Here is a 14,054-nt window from a genome sequence, read left to right on the forward strand (position 1 = left end):
AGACGCCTACCGATATCAGCGATCGTCGCTCGGGCAAAAGTCGCTCTTTAATTCCTCTCCTTTCGTGGAATAAGTCGACTGATCATCCAGGGAAATCACGGAACATTCGGATCACGGTTTCATACGATAGAGGAGAAGCTTGGATTATGCGATCAGGTAGAAATATGAGACACTGAGACTTTGAGACACACGTAGTACTGATACACATAACAGCGAATGAAAGCAAAGTATGAAGATCATATAGTGATATCGTATAGCAGCAGCCATCGTTGTTTATCGCTATTTCACATTGTAAAACTTCTATTGACATATTTTAGACTTGTATTTTATTAAAAGTTTTCTATAAATCTTTTAATACAGTTTCAGAACATATTTCCAAGAAAAATAATGCTGTCTTATATTACCACCCCATTTTCTAGATACCCAATTTGCATCAAGAGAACACGAAAAATTCATAGGTTTTTCAAGGCCCACAATATTTGTACTCGTGGAGTCTATTTTGTGTGAAATTCTCTAAATTTATTCATCAAAATTTTTCAATTTTGACTGTTTTGAGAGTTTCTAGATTAAAAAATAAAAAGGGTATCTCGCTTTAGAGAAAACGAAAAATTCATAGGTTTTTCAAGGCCCACAATATTTGTACTCGTGGAGTCTATTTTGTGTGAAATTCTCTAAATTTATTCATCAAAATTTTTCAATTTTGACTGTTTTTAGAGTTTCTAGATTAAAAAATAAAAAGGGTATCTCACTTTAGAGAAAACGAAAAATTCATAGGTTTTTCAAGGCCCACAATATTTGTACTCGTGGAGTCTATTTTGTGTGAAATTCTCTAAATTTATTCATCAAAATTTTTTAATTTTCACTGCTTTGAGAGTTTCTAGATTAAAAAATAAAAAGGGTATCTCGCTTTAGAGAAAACGAAAAATTCATAGGTTTTTCAAGGCCCACAATATTTGTACTCGTGGAGTCTATTTTGTGTGAAATTCTCTAAATTTTTAAATTTTTACTATTTTCAAAGTTCCTAGATTAAAAAATAAAAAGTGCATCTCACATTCTTACTACTTCTTTTATTGACCACTTGATATCGAAAATTAACCGTTTATTAATTCTTGACATAACCCAATTTGCTTTTCTCATCATGCAGTATGTTTTCGAAATTTAAAAAGAATAGAAACTTTTTAAAAAATGCATAAAAAATAACGGTAAGAGTTTGACTTTAACAAATTAATTTAACAATTAACTTTAACAATTAACAGTTATAACTAGCTGATTTAACAGGTTCGAATAAACAATTAACTATTTCCCTTTGGAGGTAATAATTATTTTAAGGAAACGGCATTTTCACAAACATATTAATTATAACATTTACAGTGCACGTTATTAATGTAATTTAATTGTAATAAAATATTTAAAATATTTTTCACATTATAAATATTCGTGCTATTTCACGAAACCAGATATGCAGCGAATGAGATTTCAAAAAAATGTATATGGAAAATGAATTTTATAGAGGAAAAATAATAAGTATTTTATTTATTTTTTTATATCAATTCAATTATTAAAATTTGCATATATTTTGTTGAAATGAATTCCAAGTGACGATCGATGAAAAACAATATTATTTTGCAAAAGAAACATTGCAGTTGACAAAGTCTCGTGACTGGTCGGATATTTCTAGCACTCGATAGGGTTGTTTTGTACAAAAAAAAAGGTAGCATAACACCACGGTATATTATTATCGATTCACCTTGACGTACAACATTGTGAATATTCATAGAAAATGCGAGAAAAACGAAAATTTCGTTTCACCGTGTTCATCGATTCTCGTCAAAGGTATATTAAACTACTCTAAAAATGATTTCATAGTTGTTGCTTCATTCTGTTTGTCCACTCTCTTCGCGTTACACAAATTAATTCACATAGCATTAAAATTACAAACAAAGCACGTGCTTTTCGAGTTCACGGTTGAAGGAACTCGAAATCATAACAAGGCGAAAAATAAATAATAAAACATTCGTATTATTAAATAGTATTTAAAAACAATTCAAAGTTATCGCTTTAGTCGAACAACATTTATTGATTTACCATCTACGCGATAACACATGAAATAATTTATGATGGTTGCAGCTTACGCACACATCAATTAGAATAATTGAAAATACCAGGCTAAAACAGGAATTAAACGTATTTGTATAATGAAGTAATATTGTTAATTATGTTTCATTCTTCGGATTGAAGTAATTAAAAATTGCACTCGACTCGCTCGGACCGAATATATTCACAGACGTAGAAAATCACAGTTTATATTTTTATTAATTAGATAGAAAATTTCCATTTTTGTTCAACCACTTATGATTCAATAATTCCATATTTCTAGATTTCTATTTATTTAAATTTTCTTTTTTTTTTACAAATTTATTGTTGCTTGAGCAGACAAAATTAATGGCAATGAAATATTAATGTAAAAATTTTATTTTAACCGTTTTTGTATTTAGATAATATTATTGTCAAAGGAAGTATTATTTCTTTCGCCATGCAATATTCATGAATTCGATACGCGAAAGTCTCGATTATTAAAATTTCATCGATTCGACTTCCTTATGAATTGTTAAAGATATTGAAATTTACTCCTTTAAAGTTTAAACGTTATAAAGCTCTTTGTCAGCTGAATTTGAAAGGCAATTCTCTTTGTTCTTTTTCATCTTTCTGTGAATTAATAGCTGTAAGAAATTGGCTCAAACATTTCTCCAACAATAGCGTTATGCCGGTGATATATTGCGAAAATACGGAAGTTATGGTCAAGGTTTCTCGAAAGCACTTTGCAACATTAACTAAAAAACCATTGTGTTTTCAAAAAATCAAAATTTAACTGGAATAAATTCCCAATTTAGGTCCTCACGAGTCATCGATCGATCAGATTAATAATTAATAATCCACATTGTACAAATTACGAATCTGAAAGCACCAAACTGTTCAAAATTCGTGAAACAAATGAAATCGAATGATTACTCTGCGAAATAAACATTTTAATTTCCAGCAACATTGAAAGTTTACATTTTGTTCAAGTGTAGTAATAATAATAATAAAAGTCATACTATTAATTGGATATCATAAAGTAAGTATTTGAGAATATAATGAAATTTCTGCAACGTTATTATCACCTTACAAATTCGCGATTTTTAAGCGTTCATAAAAATCAACGTTTTCTAAGATCACTCGTTTCTGGTACAAGAGTTTCTACAAGAAACAGTGCTTATTTTTCAACTTGTATTTTTCATAGCCACTGCTTATTTCACAAGACGATTCATTCGATTCGATTCAATTGTGGAATATTTTTTCTATTAATTTAATTGCAAGAGAAACAAGAAATAAATTATCCGCCATAAAATGTTTTCACCTTAAAAGCAACGTTTGCAAGGTCCGTGATTATTCTATAAAAATAGATCCGACGAATCGATTTCTCGATGTTCCCAATGAAAGACAGAACGTCAAGGATGAATTGATACAATTTTAATAAGCACGCCCAATTAACTGGCTGCCGGACGCCCCTTGGACAAAGATTCTTCTTCAAATCCGAAGTTTTATCGCGCAGAAACGGAAACGCTTTCTCCGAAATGCACTTCTGAAGCTTTTGTTGTTAATCTCCGTTCCGATTCCCTTTGCGTGTTATGTCAGGCGAATTACAGCTATACACGGTGGTAATCCCATATTCAGCCTCAATAATGACGAGTGGCACTGGTAATCCTGCGCAAACGTCACGAGATTCCCGTAGTATCATAACGTCGATTACCTTATTCTCTTATGGCTGTCTTGACTTTTAACAAGCAACGGAAACCATCGTCGTTAATCCTTTCGACTCCCTTTCTGGGAGCTTTTTTTCATCGTTTTCGACTAAACAGAAAGTCGTGGAACTCTGGACCAGTGTCGTTTTTAACCAAATTAAAAAATAAACCACGTTTCTGTATCAACGTATTCAATAAAAAAAATGTACAAATTCATTATCCATGGAATTCAATAATTTTACTGAAATTAAATATATGCGTTACATTGTTACGAGGTAATTTTTCAGACAAAATTTTCAATACGTTCTTCTATGTTTCCACTTTGATAATTTCTAGCTATATTTAAACTAATTTTTATATACTGAAGAGGATCCTAACTGGAGGTAAAAGCAGTGTCTATAATATTTCTCTTTAATATGTACAGAATCGTGTACACGTTTTCAAAAAGTTTACCTGTCAGCTTACAGGAATACTGTTTTGTTTTTTTTTCTTTTCGAGACTTGCTCCCGGGCGGTCTACTCTTTATGTTGTTGACATAAATGATATCCCTACGAGACTTTGCTCTCCACCAGCTGGGTTAACTATTTTCCCCCTGGCCTTGGTTAAACATTTACACTGGCCATTTTGCTCCAATTTCTTCGCCCGTCGGGGAGCCGTCGACTGTTCGTGGACGTTCGACCTTCTCTATTGGTTCTGCAGGATTCGGCCATCTGAGCAGCTCTGATTCGTCCATCGACCCAGAAATATGTTTTTATCCAAGGGTGATCGTTTTTAATCGATGTACGCGTGCATCGTTCAAGTCAACGACGACAGAGAAGGTTTCACATAAAAATGAAAGGGTTCCGAGATAAGAAATTCTATATTTGGAGATTGAGAAATTACACTAGAATAATACGTGAAAAATATGTCAGAACATTTAATACATGTACGCGAGGATCGTTCAAGTTAGCGACGACAGAGAAGGTTTCACATAAAAATGAAAGGGTTCCGAGATAAGAAATTATATATTTGGAGATTGAGAAATTACATTCGAATAATACGTGATAAATATGTCAGAACGTTTAATACATGTTTCGTCGATTATAATTCGTGGCCCTTTAAAGGATATGTGTCGCTTTAAAATATTGAGCACACCTAATGTTTTACGTGGACCAAAAGGGATCTCTATCGTTCCCCAAACGCACATTACGATCGAAGTCGGACAGCTCGTGTCCTTCCTTTGTAGATTGGATCCGGGGAAAGTGGCTCGCTGAAAGTACAAAGCAATTTCGCCGACTCCCATATGCACTCTGAAGAACGCAATATTATACTTACTGCAATCCTTTGTGGACCGTGCAACAGAGTATGAACGACAAGTGTTTGAGAACAGAACGTGCAGGATCAAGCGAATGTTTATTCTGGGCCATCGATCGCCGTGGAAAATAGCGATGCCGGCGAACGGATTCTAAGAGTGGATATTTTGACGTTTAACGACACGTGGCATCCGCACGACGTGTGCACGCGAGAGATTTAATCCTTTGGAGCTCGCGGAGCATCTGACAAATCCGTAGAAAATTCTTTCACAAACATTTTCAAACACGCTTTGGCCACTCGACGGATATGGAATTAAAAATTGTCATTCTGAAATGAAATCAACACCTATTTATTCGTTATATTACAAAGGAAATAACCGAACGATTAAAAATTTTAGTTTTGCGTCAGTTTCGTTTGAAATCGACTGTTCGAATTCAAACTTTATGTATCTCCGTGTTATGAATTATTTGTTTGCAAATGTCGTAGAACATCGTTCGCAATATCCACTTGGAGATAATAAATGGAGAATTTGTTATGGTTTTCTGCTTCCTTTGGTATTTAAATGGAAGTCAGAAATGTCGTGAAACACATTTTGGCCTCGCGAAGAATTTTGCGTTATGATAAGTAGAACGGAAGAAGTGTATCGATAAAAATAAATTTTAAAATGATCGATAGTCGTATTACATCGTCGATGTACCGATATGATAGAAATCATGCAGCTGACGGAGTTCTCGCAACCCAATTTTCCTTAAAAATCAGAAGTTTTTCCACGCGTTTGATGGCCGCGCGACGGTACCGGAAACGAAAGACGATTGGCAATTTTCTGCCCTTCATTGGCTGTAAAAATCTCGTTTACGTCGAACTGGACATATTAAAAAGCAATGTGCTATTCTTATTTTTCCAATAAAATATTAGATAATTTTTAAAGTTATTTATTTGTATTTTTTAACAAACAAAAGTGCATTCCCAAGGACAGTGATTTTAAATTGTAATCTTAAATGTGCATTTAAAGATACTTTGAAACAATTTCATTAATTTCTAGTGAAATATGAGTTGGACAGGATACGTCACAATGCTTTTCAACAATTTTCAAAATCTTATTGCAAGAATGTTTGTATTATGGAGAACTATTCGAAAGATAAATCGAATATTTCAAATAACATCCAGCCAAGATGACATATCATTTTAATGATCATTTTTCAAATGCTTGGCAAGCTTATGGTCGACCAAAATGCATAATTATTGTAAAATATAAATGTGGACGTGTACGAAAAATACTGTGCTCCGCCGAATTCCGTGCAAACTCAGGAAATTGAACAGAATTGTTCAGTAATTTGATTCAGAGGCACCGAAGGCCGATAAAACTTGATTGCACCTTTAATTAATTAAAGTCTAAGTGGTTGCAGGATTGATACAGCAGCTAGAGTGCTTCTGTGAATAATTAAATTCTGTGACTATTGTTAATTGGCAGCCTGAGTGCTCCTGGCGATTCTTATAAACTGTTGATACCTAACTGGGTAATAAAATCATAATACTGTGGCATAATCTTAACAACTGTTCAATAACATTTGGTAATAAAGGATCAATCGATTGCTTGGTTAAATAAATTATAATAATATAATGAACAATTAATGTAAAAGAACAGTATTAACATCTAGTCAAACAAGATAATAGATTATTTTAACATTTCTCTTTCAAACAATTTAAACAAATTTTTTAAACATCGTTATGGAGAAAATAGAGGACGATACGATTTTCCATAAACGTTATGGTTGCAGATTTGATAAGTAAATAAATAAAGCGGGGAATTTTAACACTTTTGCTTTTCCCTGTGCGTCATTACTGCGCCCGCGGAATATCTTGCGACGACGAAGAGGATTACGGTGACAGGGGATCGTTACTCTTTCAAAAGTGGTAAAAAGAAGTCTTCGCGGAGGCACATTCATCGATTATCTTCTTTAGCTTTTTGCAAGACGCTCGTGGGATTCTGGCCGTATTACTCTCGACCCTTCATTTCCGACTCCGTGACTTGCTATATTCTCCAGTAATGCTTCGATCGCATTACCTGTCTACAGAGAAAATAGATATCTATCATACGAGCGACAGCAACAGTTTAATTTAACGTTTCCGTCAAGTTTTCTAATCTAATGCCAAGTCTCGAGTCCTGACAATTAGGCGATACTCGAGATTCTTTACATCGAACATGTCAATTTCGAAACCTTGTGTGTTCCATTGAAATTTTACAATATTATTTAATTATTTTCAATGGAAAACTATTCATTTTGTCGAAGAGGTTTCATAATATGAAGGGTGTTCGACCAAATCTGAGCAAAAATTTAAATGGGAGATTCCGGAGGCCAAAATAAGACGAATATCAAGAATACCAATTTATTGATCGAGGCTTTGTTAAAAAGTTATTAACGTTTAAAGTTCCGTCTGTACTGAATTTTTTTCTCGAAAATGCGCATGATTTCGGGGGTATGTCTATTCACCAAAAATAATTGTAATTGGCCCCCACTACCGAAAATAATTTTTCCAGAACGATTTGAAATTTCTTTTTTCCGCCGAAAAATTTTACAAAAAAAATTTCAAATCGTTCCGAAAAAAATATTCTTGGCTGCGGGGGTCAATGGCAATCATTTTTGGTGAATAGACGTATCCCCGAAATCCTACGCGGTTTCGAGAAAAAAAATTCTATACTTAAAATACAATGTCTGACCATTAATGAAATTTCATGAGTATGTTTAAAACATCATAACTCCTGAACGGATTGGACAATCAGAACAAGCAAAATACAACGTTGAATTGCGTTTGACGTTATCAATTGTCCGTAAAATCACACTAAAGGACACGCGTTGGATGACAGCAGTGATTATAGTCTAATCTTGATTCGTAAATGTGTTTTAAAATATGTTATTAATTGAATAGGATACCCCAAAGAGATATGATATGATAACATTTTTCCATACGATGCTTGAATATGATTTGGCTGTCTCGTCCGACCAATGCTCGATATTTCTACTTCCTCCGAGCGTCCAAGTCTGACCATCGCTCGATATTTCCACTTTCACTTTCAAATTCAATTTTCTCGAAAACAAAGCTTCGCGCGAAAAGATTTCGTTCTTCCTTTTCGACTCATTTTGTTATTAACAAACCATTTCTCGATAGTTATCTTCATGGCCAGCGTGGACGTCTTCGAACGAAATATTCCCCGATCGAGTATCAGCGATCGAAACATTCGAACAATTTACACAATTCGAAACCGTGTTATGTTTCCATTTCCATGTTAATAAAGTTCGATAAACGCGGAATGTTTCGTTTAATATTCCGTTGGGGGGAAAACTGTCGGTGCAAATGGCTTCGATGGAATAATTTGTTGAGCTCTGGATAAAATTTACTTCTGACGTACGAATCTGATAAATACGGGCGGTTTCCTGTTTATTTTTTCTGCAATTAGGTCAAACGTTCCACGCGTTAGAGGGTATCGGGGGATTCCTGGAGTCCTGATACGTTGTTTGTGGACGTTAAAGGGGAATTGATAAAAGGTATCGTCCGGTTATTCTGATTGATTGGACAGCAGGTACCTTTTAAGGGCGACTAGTCACGAATTCCTGAAATTGTCGGTGGTAAATTCTGGGAATAGCGACTGGGTCTGCTCTCGTCGTCCATGGCTGACGGTTTATGAGGTTGTCAACCTAAGCCCGGGGCACGTGAATCGTGCTTGCAACGACGTTTGCTGGCAATTTCATTACACCGTTTATTCTCGTGTACAGCCACGATACCAGGAACTAATTACGTCCACCAGTTTACAATTACAAAATTCCTTTCATTTTATTTTATAATTTATTATTTTGTTTCTCCAATTTAAGCTTAAACACCATTGTTCACTTTTTTATTTTTGCTACTCAAATATCACTGTTTACTATTTTATTATTCCTAGGTTTAAAATATTTTACTTATAAATACAACAGTATACAGAAATTGTTTATTCTTTCTTTAATAATTTACAATTTTTCTTGAGATCATTAAAACTGGACGTCCAAGGAAAAAATAACAACTCATTGCGTTGTGAGTTTTCTGCTTTTTCTGCAAGTTTGTTCGATCGTTTCTTACAATATTTTTGTTATTTTGGAAGATCGTGCTTGAAATAAAAAGTTTGTGAAATGTCAACGGGGTCGCCAGTAACCGCGAACGGATTGAAATTTATTCTCTGATATTCAGCATTACTAATTCAGGTCGTTTTATCGTTTCAGAATTGTTTCGCGATATCCTATAGGCGGGAAAATCAAAGGCAATACGAGCTGAAAGCAACCACGGAGTCCGACTGCACAACCTGGATCGATGCCATACGAGAAGCCAGGTAACCGTACCGTACATAATTCAGGGTTCAAAAGTGGAATAATTTAAATGACGGTATCGCGAACGAATCATGGTTGTACCGCGAGATCGACTTCGTCCACCTGGGGCGGAACGTTCGTAACGCGATCCAAGCCGCGACAAAAATTAATTGCACGAAGCGATTTCATTCCCGCGGAACAATTTTTAGGCAATTTTTTCTCCCACGAAATTGCTATTCATTATTCCCTCTGTGAAATTCCCAGTCTCGTGAACGATATTGGGTGTTCGGTATTTTATATACTATGTCTCGAATACTAAATTTAAATGGAATATTCCGTGCACGTAATTGCGTACGATCGGCAGAAGCGAACGTTGGATCAATATTTACGAAGATCTAATAAATAAAGATTTTCTTACGAATAAATGGAGGTACAGAAATGTTTTTTCGAACACCCTCGAGACGTAACCGACGAAAACCGTAAAGAATAATTGGATTTACTTGAATGTTTCGTTCAATAATCGTTTCGTTTCACTTTTTTATTTATCTCAACGACTATTTAATTGCTGGTTACAGTTTCAACAAGTTGCTGCTGCAGAAGGAGAAGCTCGAGCAGAAACATTTGCACCTGTTGCAGATCATCGAGAGCGAGAAGACGGAGAAATCTCAATATGTACAGCAGTGCGAAGATCTAGCGTCGGAAGTGAAGAAGCTTCGAACGGAAGTAAGTAAGAAAATAAGATTTCTGACTTGTCAACACAGTGAAAATTATGAAACGATATACAGGGCGTTGAGAGATTCTAGACATCAAAACAGGACGAAAATCAAGAATATAAATTTCTTGATTGGGGCTTCGTTGAAAGGTTGTTAAAAAATTAAATTAAAAAATTTCAAATCATTCTGAAAAAATTATTTTCGGTCGCAGGAGACAATTACAATAATTTTTGGTGAAGAGACATACCACCGAAATCCTACGCACTTTCGAGAAAAATATTCCTCACCGAAAATAAAATGTCTGACCATACATTGATATGTTTCACTGAAATTTCATGTGTTTCAAATCGTTCTAAAAAAATTATTTTCAGTTGCAGGGGCCACTAACAATTATTTTTGGTGATTAGACATACCCCTGAATTCCTACTCACTTTGGAGAAAAAAATTCCTCATCGAAAATATAAATTCTGGCCAGAAAAGTTTGCCTGAAATGTCATGAAAATTTTTAAAACATCATAACTCCTGAACCGATTGGACGATTTTAATGTTTAAAAATGCAAACGACGTGTATTTTAGCGAAGAATATGTAGAAATTTCAAAAATATTCGATAAATTGTTCCTTAACCCCGTAAAATTAGAAAAACCCCATAAAAATGGTCCAATTTTCAAACTGCCATAACTCGTACAATAATGAATATATTTCAATGAAACTTTTTTTTAAAGTAGATTGCATGGGTACCTATGAAAAAGTATTAAACAACTTTTCTATACAGCGCGAACCAAATTTATTAAAAATGAAAGACGAATTTTTAAGTAAAATCGACAGGCGAAAAAAAAATTTTCAAATCGTTCTGGAAAAATTATTTTCTGTCGAGGGGGTCAATTACAATCATTTTTGGTGAATACACATACTTCCGAAATCCTTCGCACTTTCGAGAAAAAAAATTCAGAAAGTTTAAAACTTGTCAAAGAAAAAAATGAACAATTTCATTTTATATCTCAGACTTGCTTTTGCATTACTCCTGCGACCATTTTGGTTGTTGAATTATAAAGTAAAATTCTGGATTATCCTAAACATAGGGTGATGTTTTCAGTCTCTGTTATTTTCAATATTTAGTCACGAACAGAATTTTTAGAACAGGTTCGATCTAAGTTTCCGTGCTCGAATCGCGGTGCTTTGTTTCCACAGTTGTTCTCCGTGACGAAAAAGAGTAGACGCACGTCCGTAACGCACGTCACGAGATGGGAGTTTCAGACGTCCACTGACATTCAGACGTCAGAACTGATTTCGCAAGATATGACCGAGAGATCGTTGAAGATCGAGCAAGTTAAAAAGGTACAAAGCTTCATCCGGGGCTGGGTGTGCCGTAGACGTTGGAAACAAATCGTCGAGGAGTACATCAAAAGCCCTCACGCGGAAAGTATGCGAAAGCGAAACAGGTGAGAATAAGTTTCATTCCTGGAATTTGATTTAGAATTTATTTTAGAAACAATTCGTAACGATCGCCTTCGATCTCTAAGCATACATCGAATTAAAAAATGGACCGTATTGCGGGCAATAAAAGCACGAATTCAACAATTTTGTAATTAACCGTAACTGCAGATATTCACGAAAAGCAATTGTTTCGTTTTGCAGTTATTTAGAGGTTATATTGAGAAATGAAGTACAAGAGGGTTCGTTACATTCGGAATATTCATTGTATTTCAGTTTGGTGTTTAAAATGGTGGAGGCTGAGGAGGAATACGGGGAACAAATGGAGATTTTAGTGACTTGTTTCCTGAGGCCTTTCAAGATGGCTGCGAGCTCGAAGAAACCACCTTGTAGCCACGAGGATGTGAACAGTATATTCCTGAATAGCGAAACGTTGTTGTTTCTCCATCAAATCTTCCTGAAGGGTCTCATATCTCGTATGGAGAATTGGCCCACGTTAGTTTTAGGTAAGCCATCGTTAATTGCACAAAGCAAAAACACAGCTGATTTACGAAAAACACATAACAAAATTCAGCTAACCATGAAATGCTGCAACTTCTATGGAATTAGGAGCATACGAATGCATTTGTTTTCATTGCATAACAGTTACGATTCATAATTAACTACGAATATTATTCATGAACTCGTTTCATTGATTTTCAAAAAAATATATTTGCAATAATTTTACTGTAAACATTTACATTTAAGAATATTGTAACAGTCAAACAATTCCTATGAAGTTAATTTTGCTTCTCATAGTATAAAAGTATCGATTTCTGGAAGTAATCCGTAAATATAGACTCACCTCGTTAAAAGTCTAGATTTGTACCTTTATAAAAGTCTTAATAGGGTACAGAGGCCGTGTCGGACTTTGGACTTAAATAAAAATTGAAATTATTATATTTACACTCTCTGGTACTTGAAGGAGCGACAAGAAAACGTAGACAAGCGTTTGTTATGAATAAATAATTATTGACAAATATGGAAAAGTGATTTGCAGTTTAAAGATTATTCTCGATTATTCTCGATTATTTCAGGCGATTTGTTCGACATGTTGCTACCAATGTTGTCAATTTATCAAGAATTTGTCCGCAATCACCACTACAGTCTTCAAGTGTTGACCAGGTGCAAGCAGCTACCTTCGTTCGCAAAATTGCTCACTAGATTGGAGAACAAGCCTGCTTGCGGAGGACGTTCTCTGGAGACCTTTCTAACATATCCTATGAATCAGGTACGCTCGCCCAATTCACGGTTTTCTAATATTCAAAACAGCTTCTAAACGTATGTATCTTTATTTCTAACAAAATTGTACGATAATCAATTCCACACACAAAATGAAAAATCTAATGAAACAATAGTTACAATCACAGAAACGAAGTTTTTAAAATTCCAACAATTGTCGTTAGGCATTTTAAAAATTATAAACATCTAATCAGGTTCCAAGGTACATTATTACGCTGCACGAGATTTTGGCGCATACTCCATTCGAGCACGTGGAACGTATAAGCTTGCAAGAAGCGAGGCAACAGTTGGAAAATTTGTCGAAGCAAATGAACGACGAGGTATCGATCAAAAGTATTAACTGTTCTAAAGAGAAAACATTAATTTGTTGTTCTTTCGGTTCACGTGTACCGTGCTTTTTCAGGTCAGCGAAACCGAAAATTTACGGAAAAATTTGGCCGTGGAAAGGATGATCGTCGAGGGCTGTGACATTTTACTGGACGTAAATCAAGTTTTCGTCAGACAGGGTGAGCAATCTTGTTACTTTCGGCGTATACAGGGTGTTCCAACCGAGCCTGACCACGTTATTAAAATATTAATATAATGCGTTTCAAGTTCATCTCTGCTTTTTTGTTATAAATGAAAAATGATGAACTTTTATCATTCTAACTTGAATGTTCCTTCCGTACCTATTCACTCGTGTTCAGTATTAATTTTTAGCGTAAAATATCTTTTCACTTACGGAGACGACCCACGTTACACTGTCTTAAACTATTTCTGCTGAAATTTTTTATTATTCTAACGTCTTGACCCAGTTTTGTGGGATCCCCTGTATATTTTGTGTTCTAAGGTGTACCATGCAAGCGCAGAAGACGATTAGCAGAATGTATTGGTAAAGTTCTTGGGCGTATAGTGAATATTCATAAAGGGGAGTAAAAAGTTCTTATAAACTGGCAAAGTGGGTAAAGTTTGCAACGAACGCGACGTTAGCATTTAAATTAAGGGACTGCGGAGAGGCGACATAAGTAACGTAACCCAAAACTTGCTTACGATGACCTATTCTACGTTTCTATAAATGTTATTTCACGAGAATTGGGGGTGCATTTAAATCAGAGCTGCGATTTAAATATTTAACAGGTATTCAGCTACTACTAATATTCAGGTATTTGATTAGTGTACAAGACATTCAGAATTACAAAAAAATTTGACAAAAGAAACGTTCTCGATTCAAATTGCA

At 34.8% G+C, this 14,054-nt stretch overlaps 1 protein-coding gene across 1 annotated transcript in view; it reads left to right on the forward strand.

The window, feature by feature from the left end:
- LOC122400172 (ras-specific guanine nucleotide-releasing factor 1-like) overlaps positions 1 to 14,054 on the forward strand; it is a 64,102-nt gene that overhangs the window by 35,286 nt on the left and 14,762 nt on the right. Inside the window, exons 5-11 of the mRNA XM_043401485.1 lie at positions 9,329 to 9,435; positions 9,988 to 10,135; positions 11,315 to 11,565; positions 11,834 to 12,063; positions 12,634 to 12,827; positions 13,033 to 13,158; positions 13,242 to 13,344. Of these exons, the coding sequence (XP_043257420.1) occupies positions 9,329 to 9,435; positions 9,988 to 10,135; positions 11,315 to 11,565; positions 11,834 to 12,063; positions 12,634 to 12,827; positions 13,033 to 13,158; positions 13,242 to 13,344 (1,159 nt within the window). The remainder of the gene's footprint in view (positions 1 to 9,328; positions 9,436 to 9,987; positions 10,136 to 11,314; positions 11,566 to 11,833; positions 12,064 to 12,633; positions 12,828 to 13,032; positions 13,159 to 13,241; positions 13,345 to 14,054) is intronic.

Source organism: Colletes gigas, unplaced genomic scaffold (genome assembly GCF_013123115.1).
Source record: "Colletes gigas isolate AHSC1104 unplaced genomic scaffold, ASM1312311v1 Colletes_gigas_Sc00016, whole genome shotgun sequence".
NCBI classification, from domain to species: Eukaryota; Metazoa; Arthropoda; class Insecta; order Hymenoptera; family Colletidae; genus Colletes; species Colletes gigas.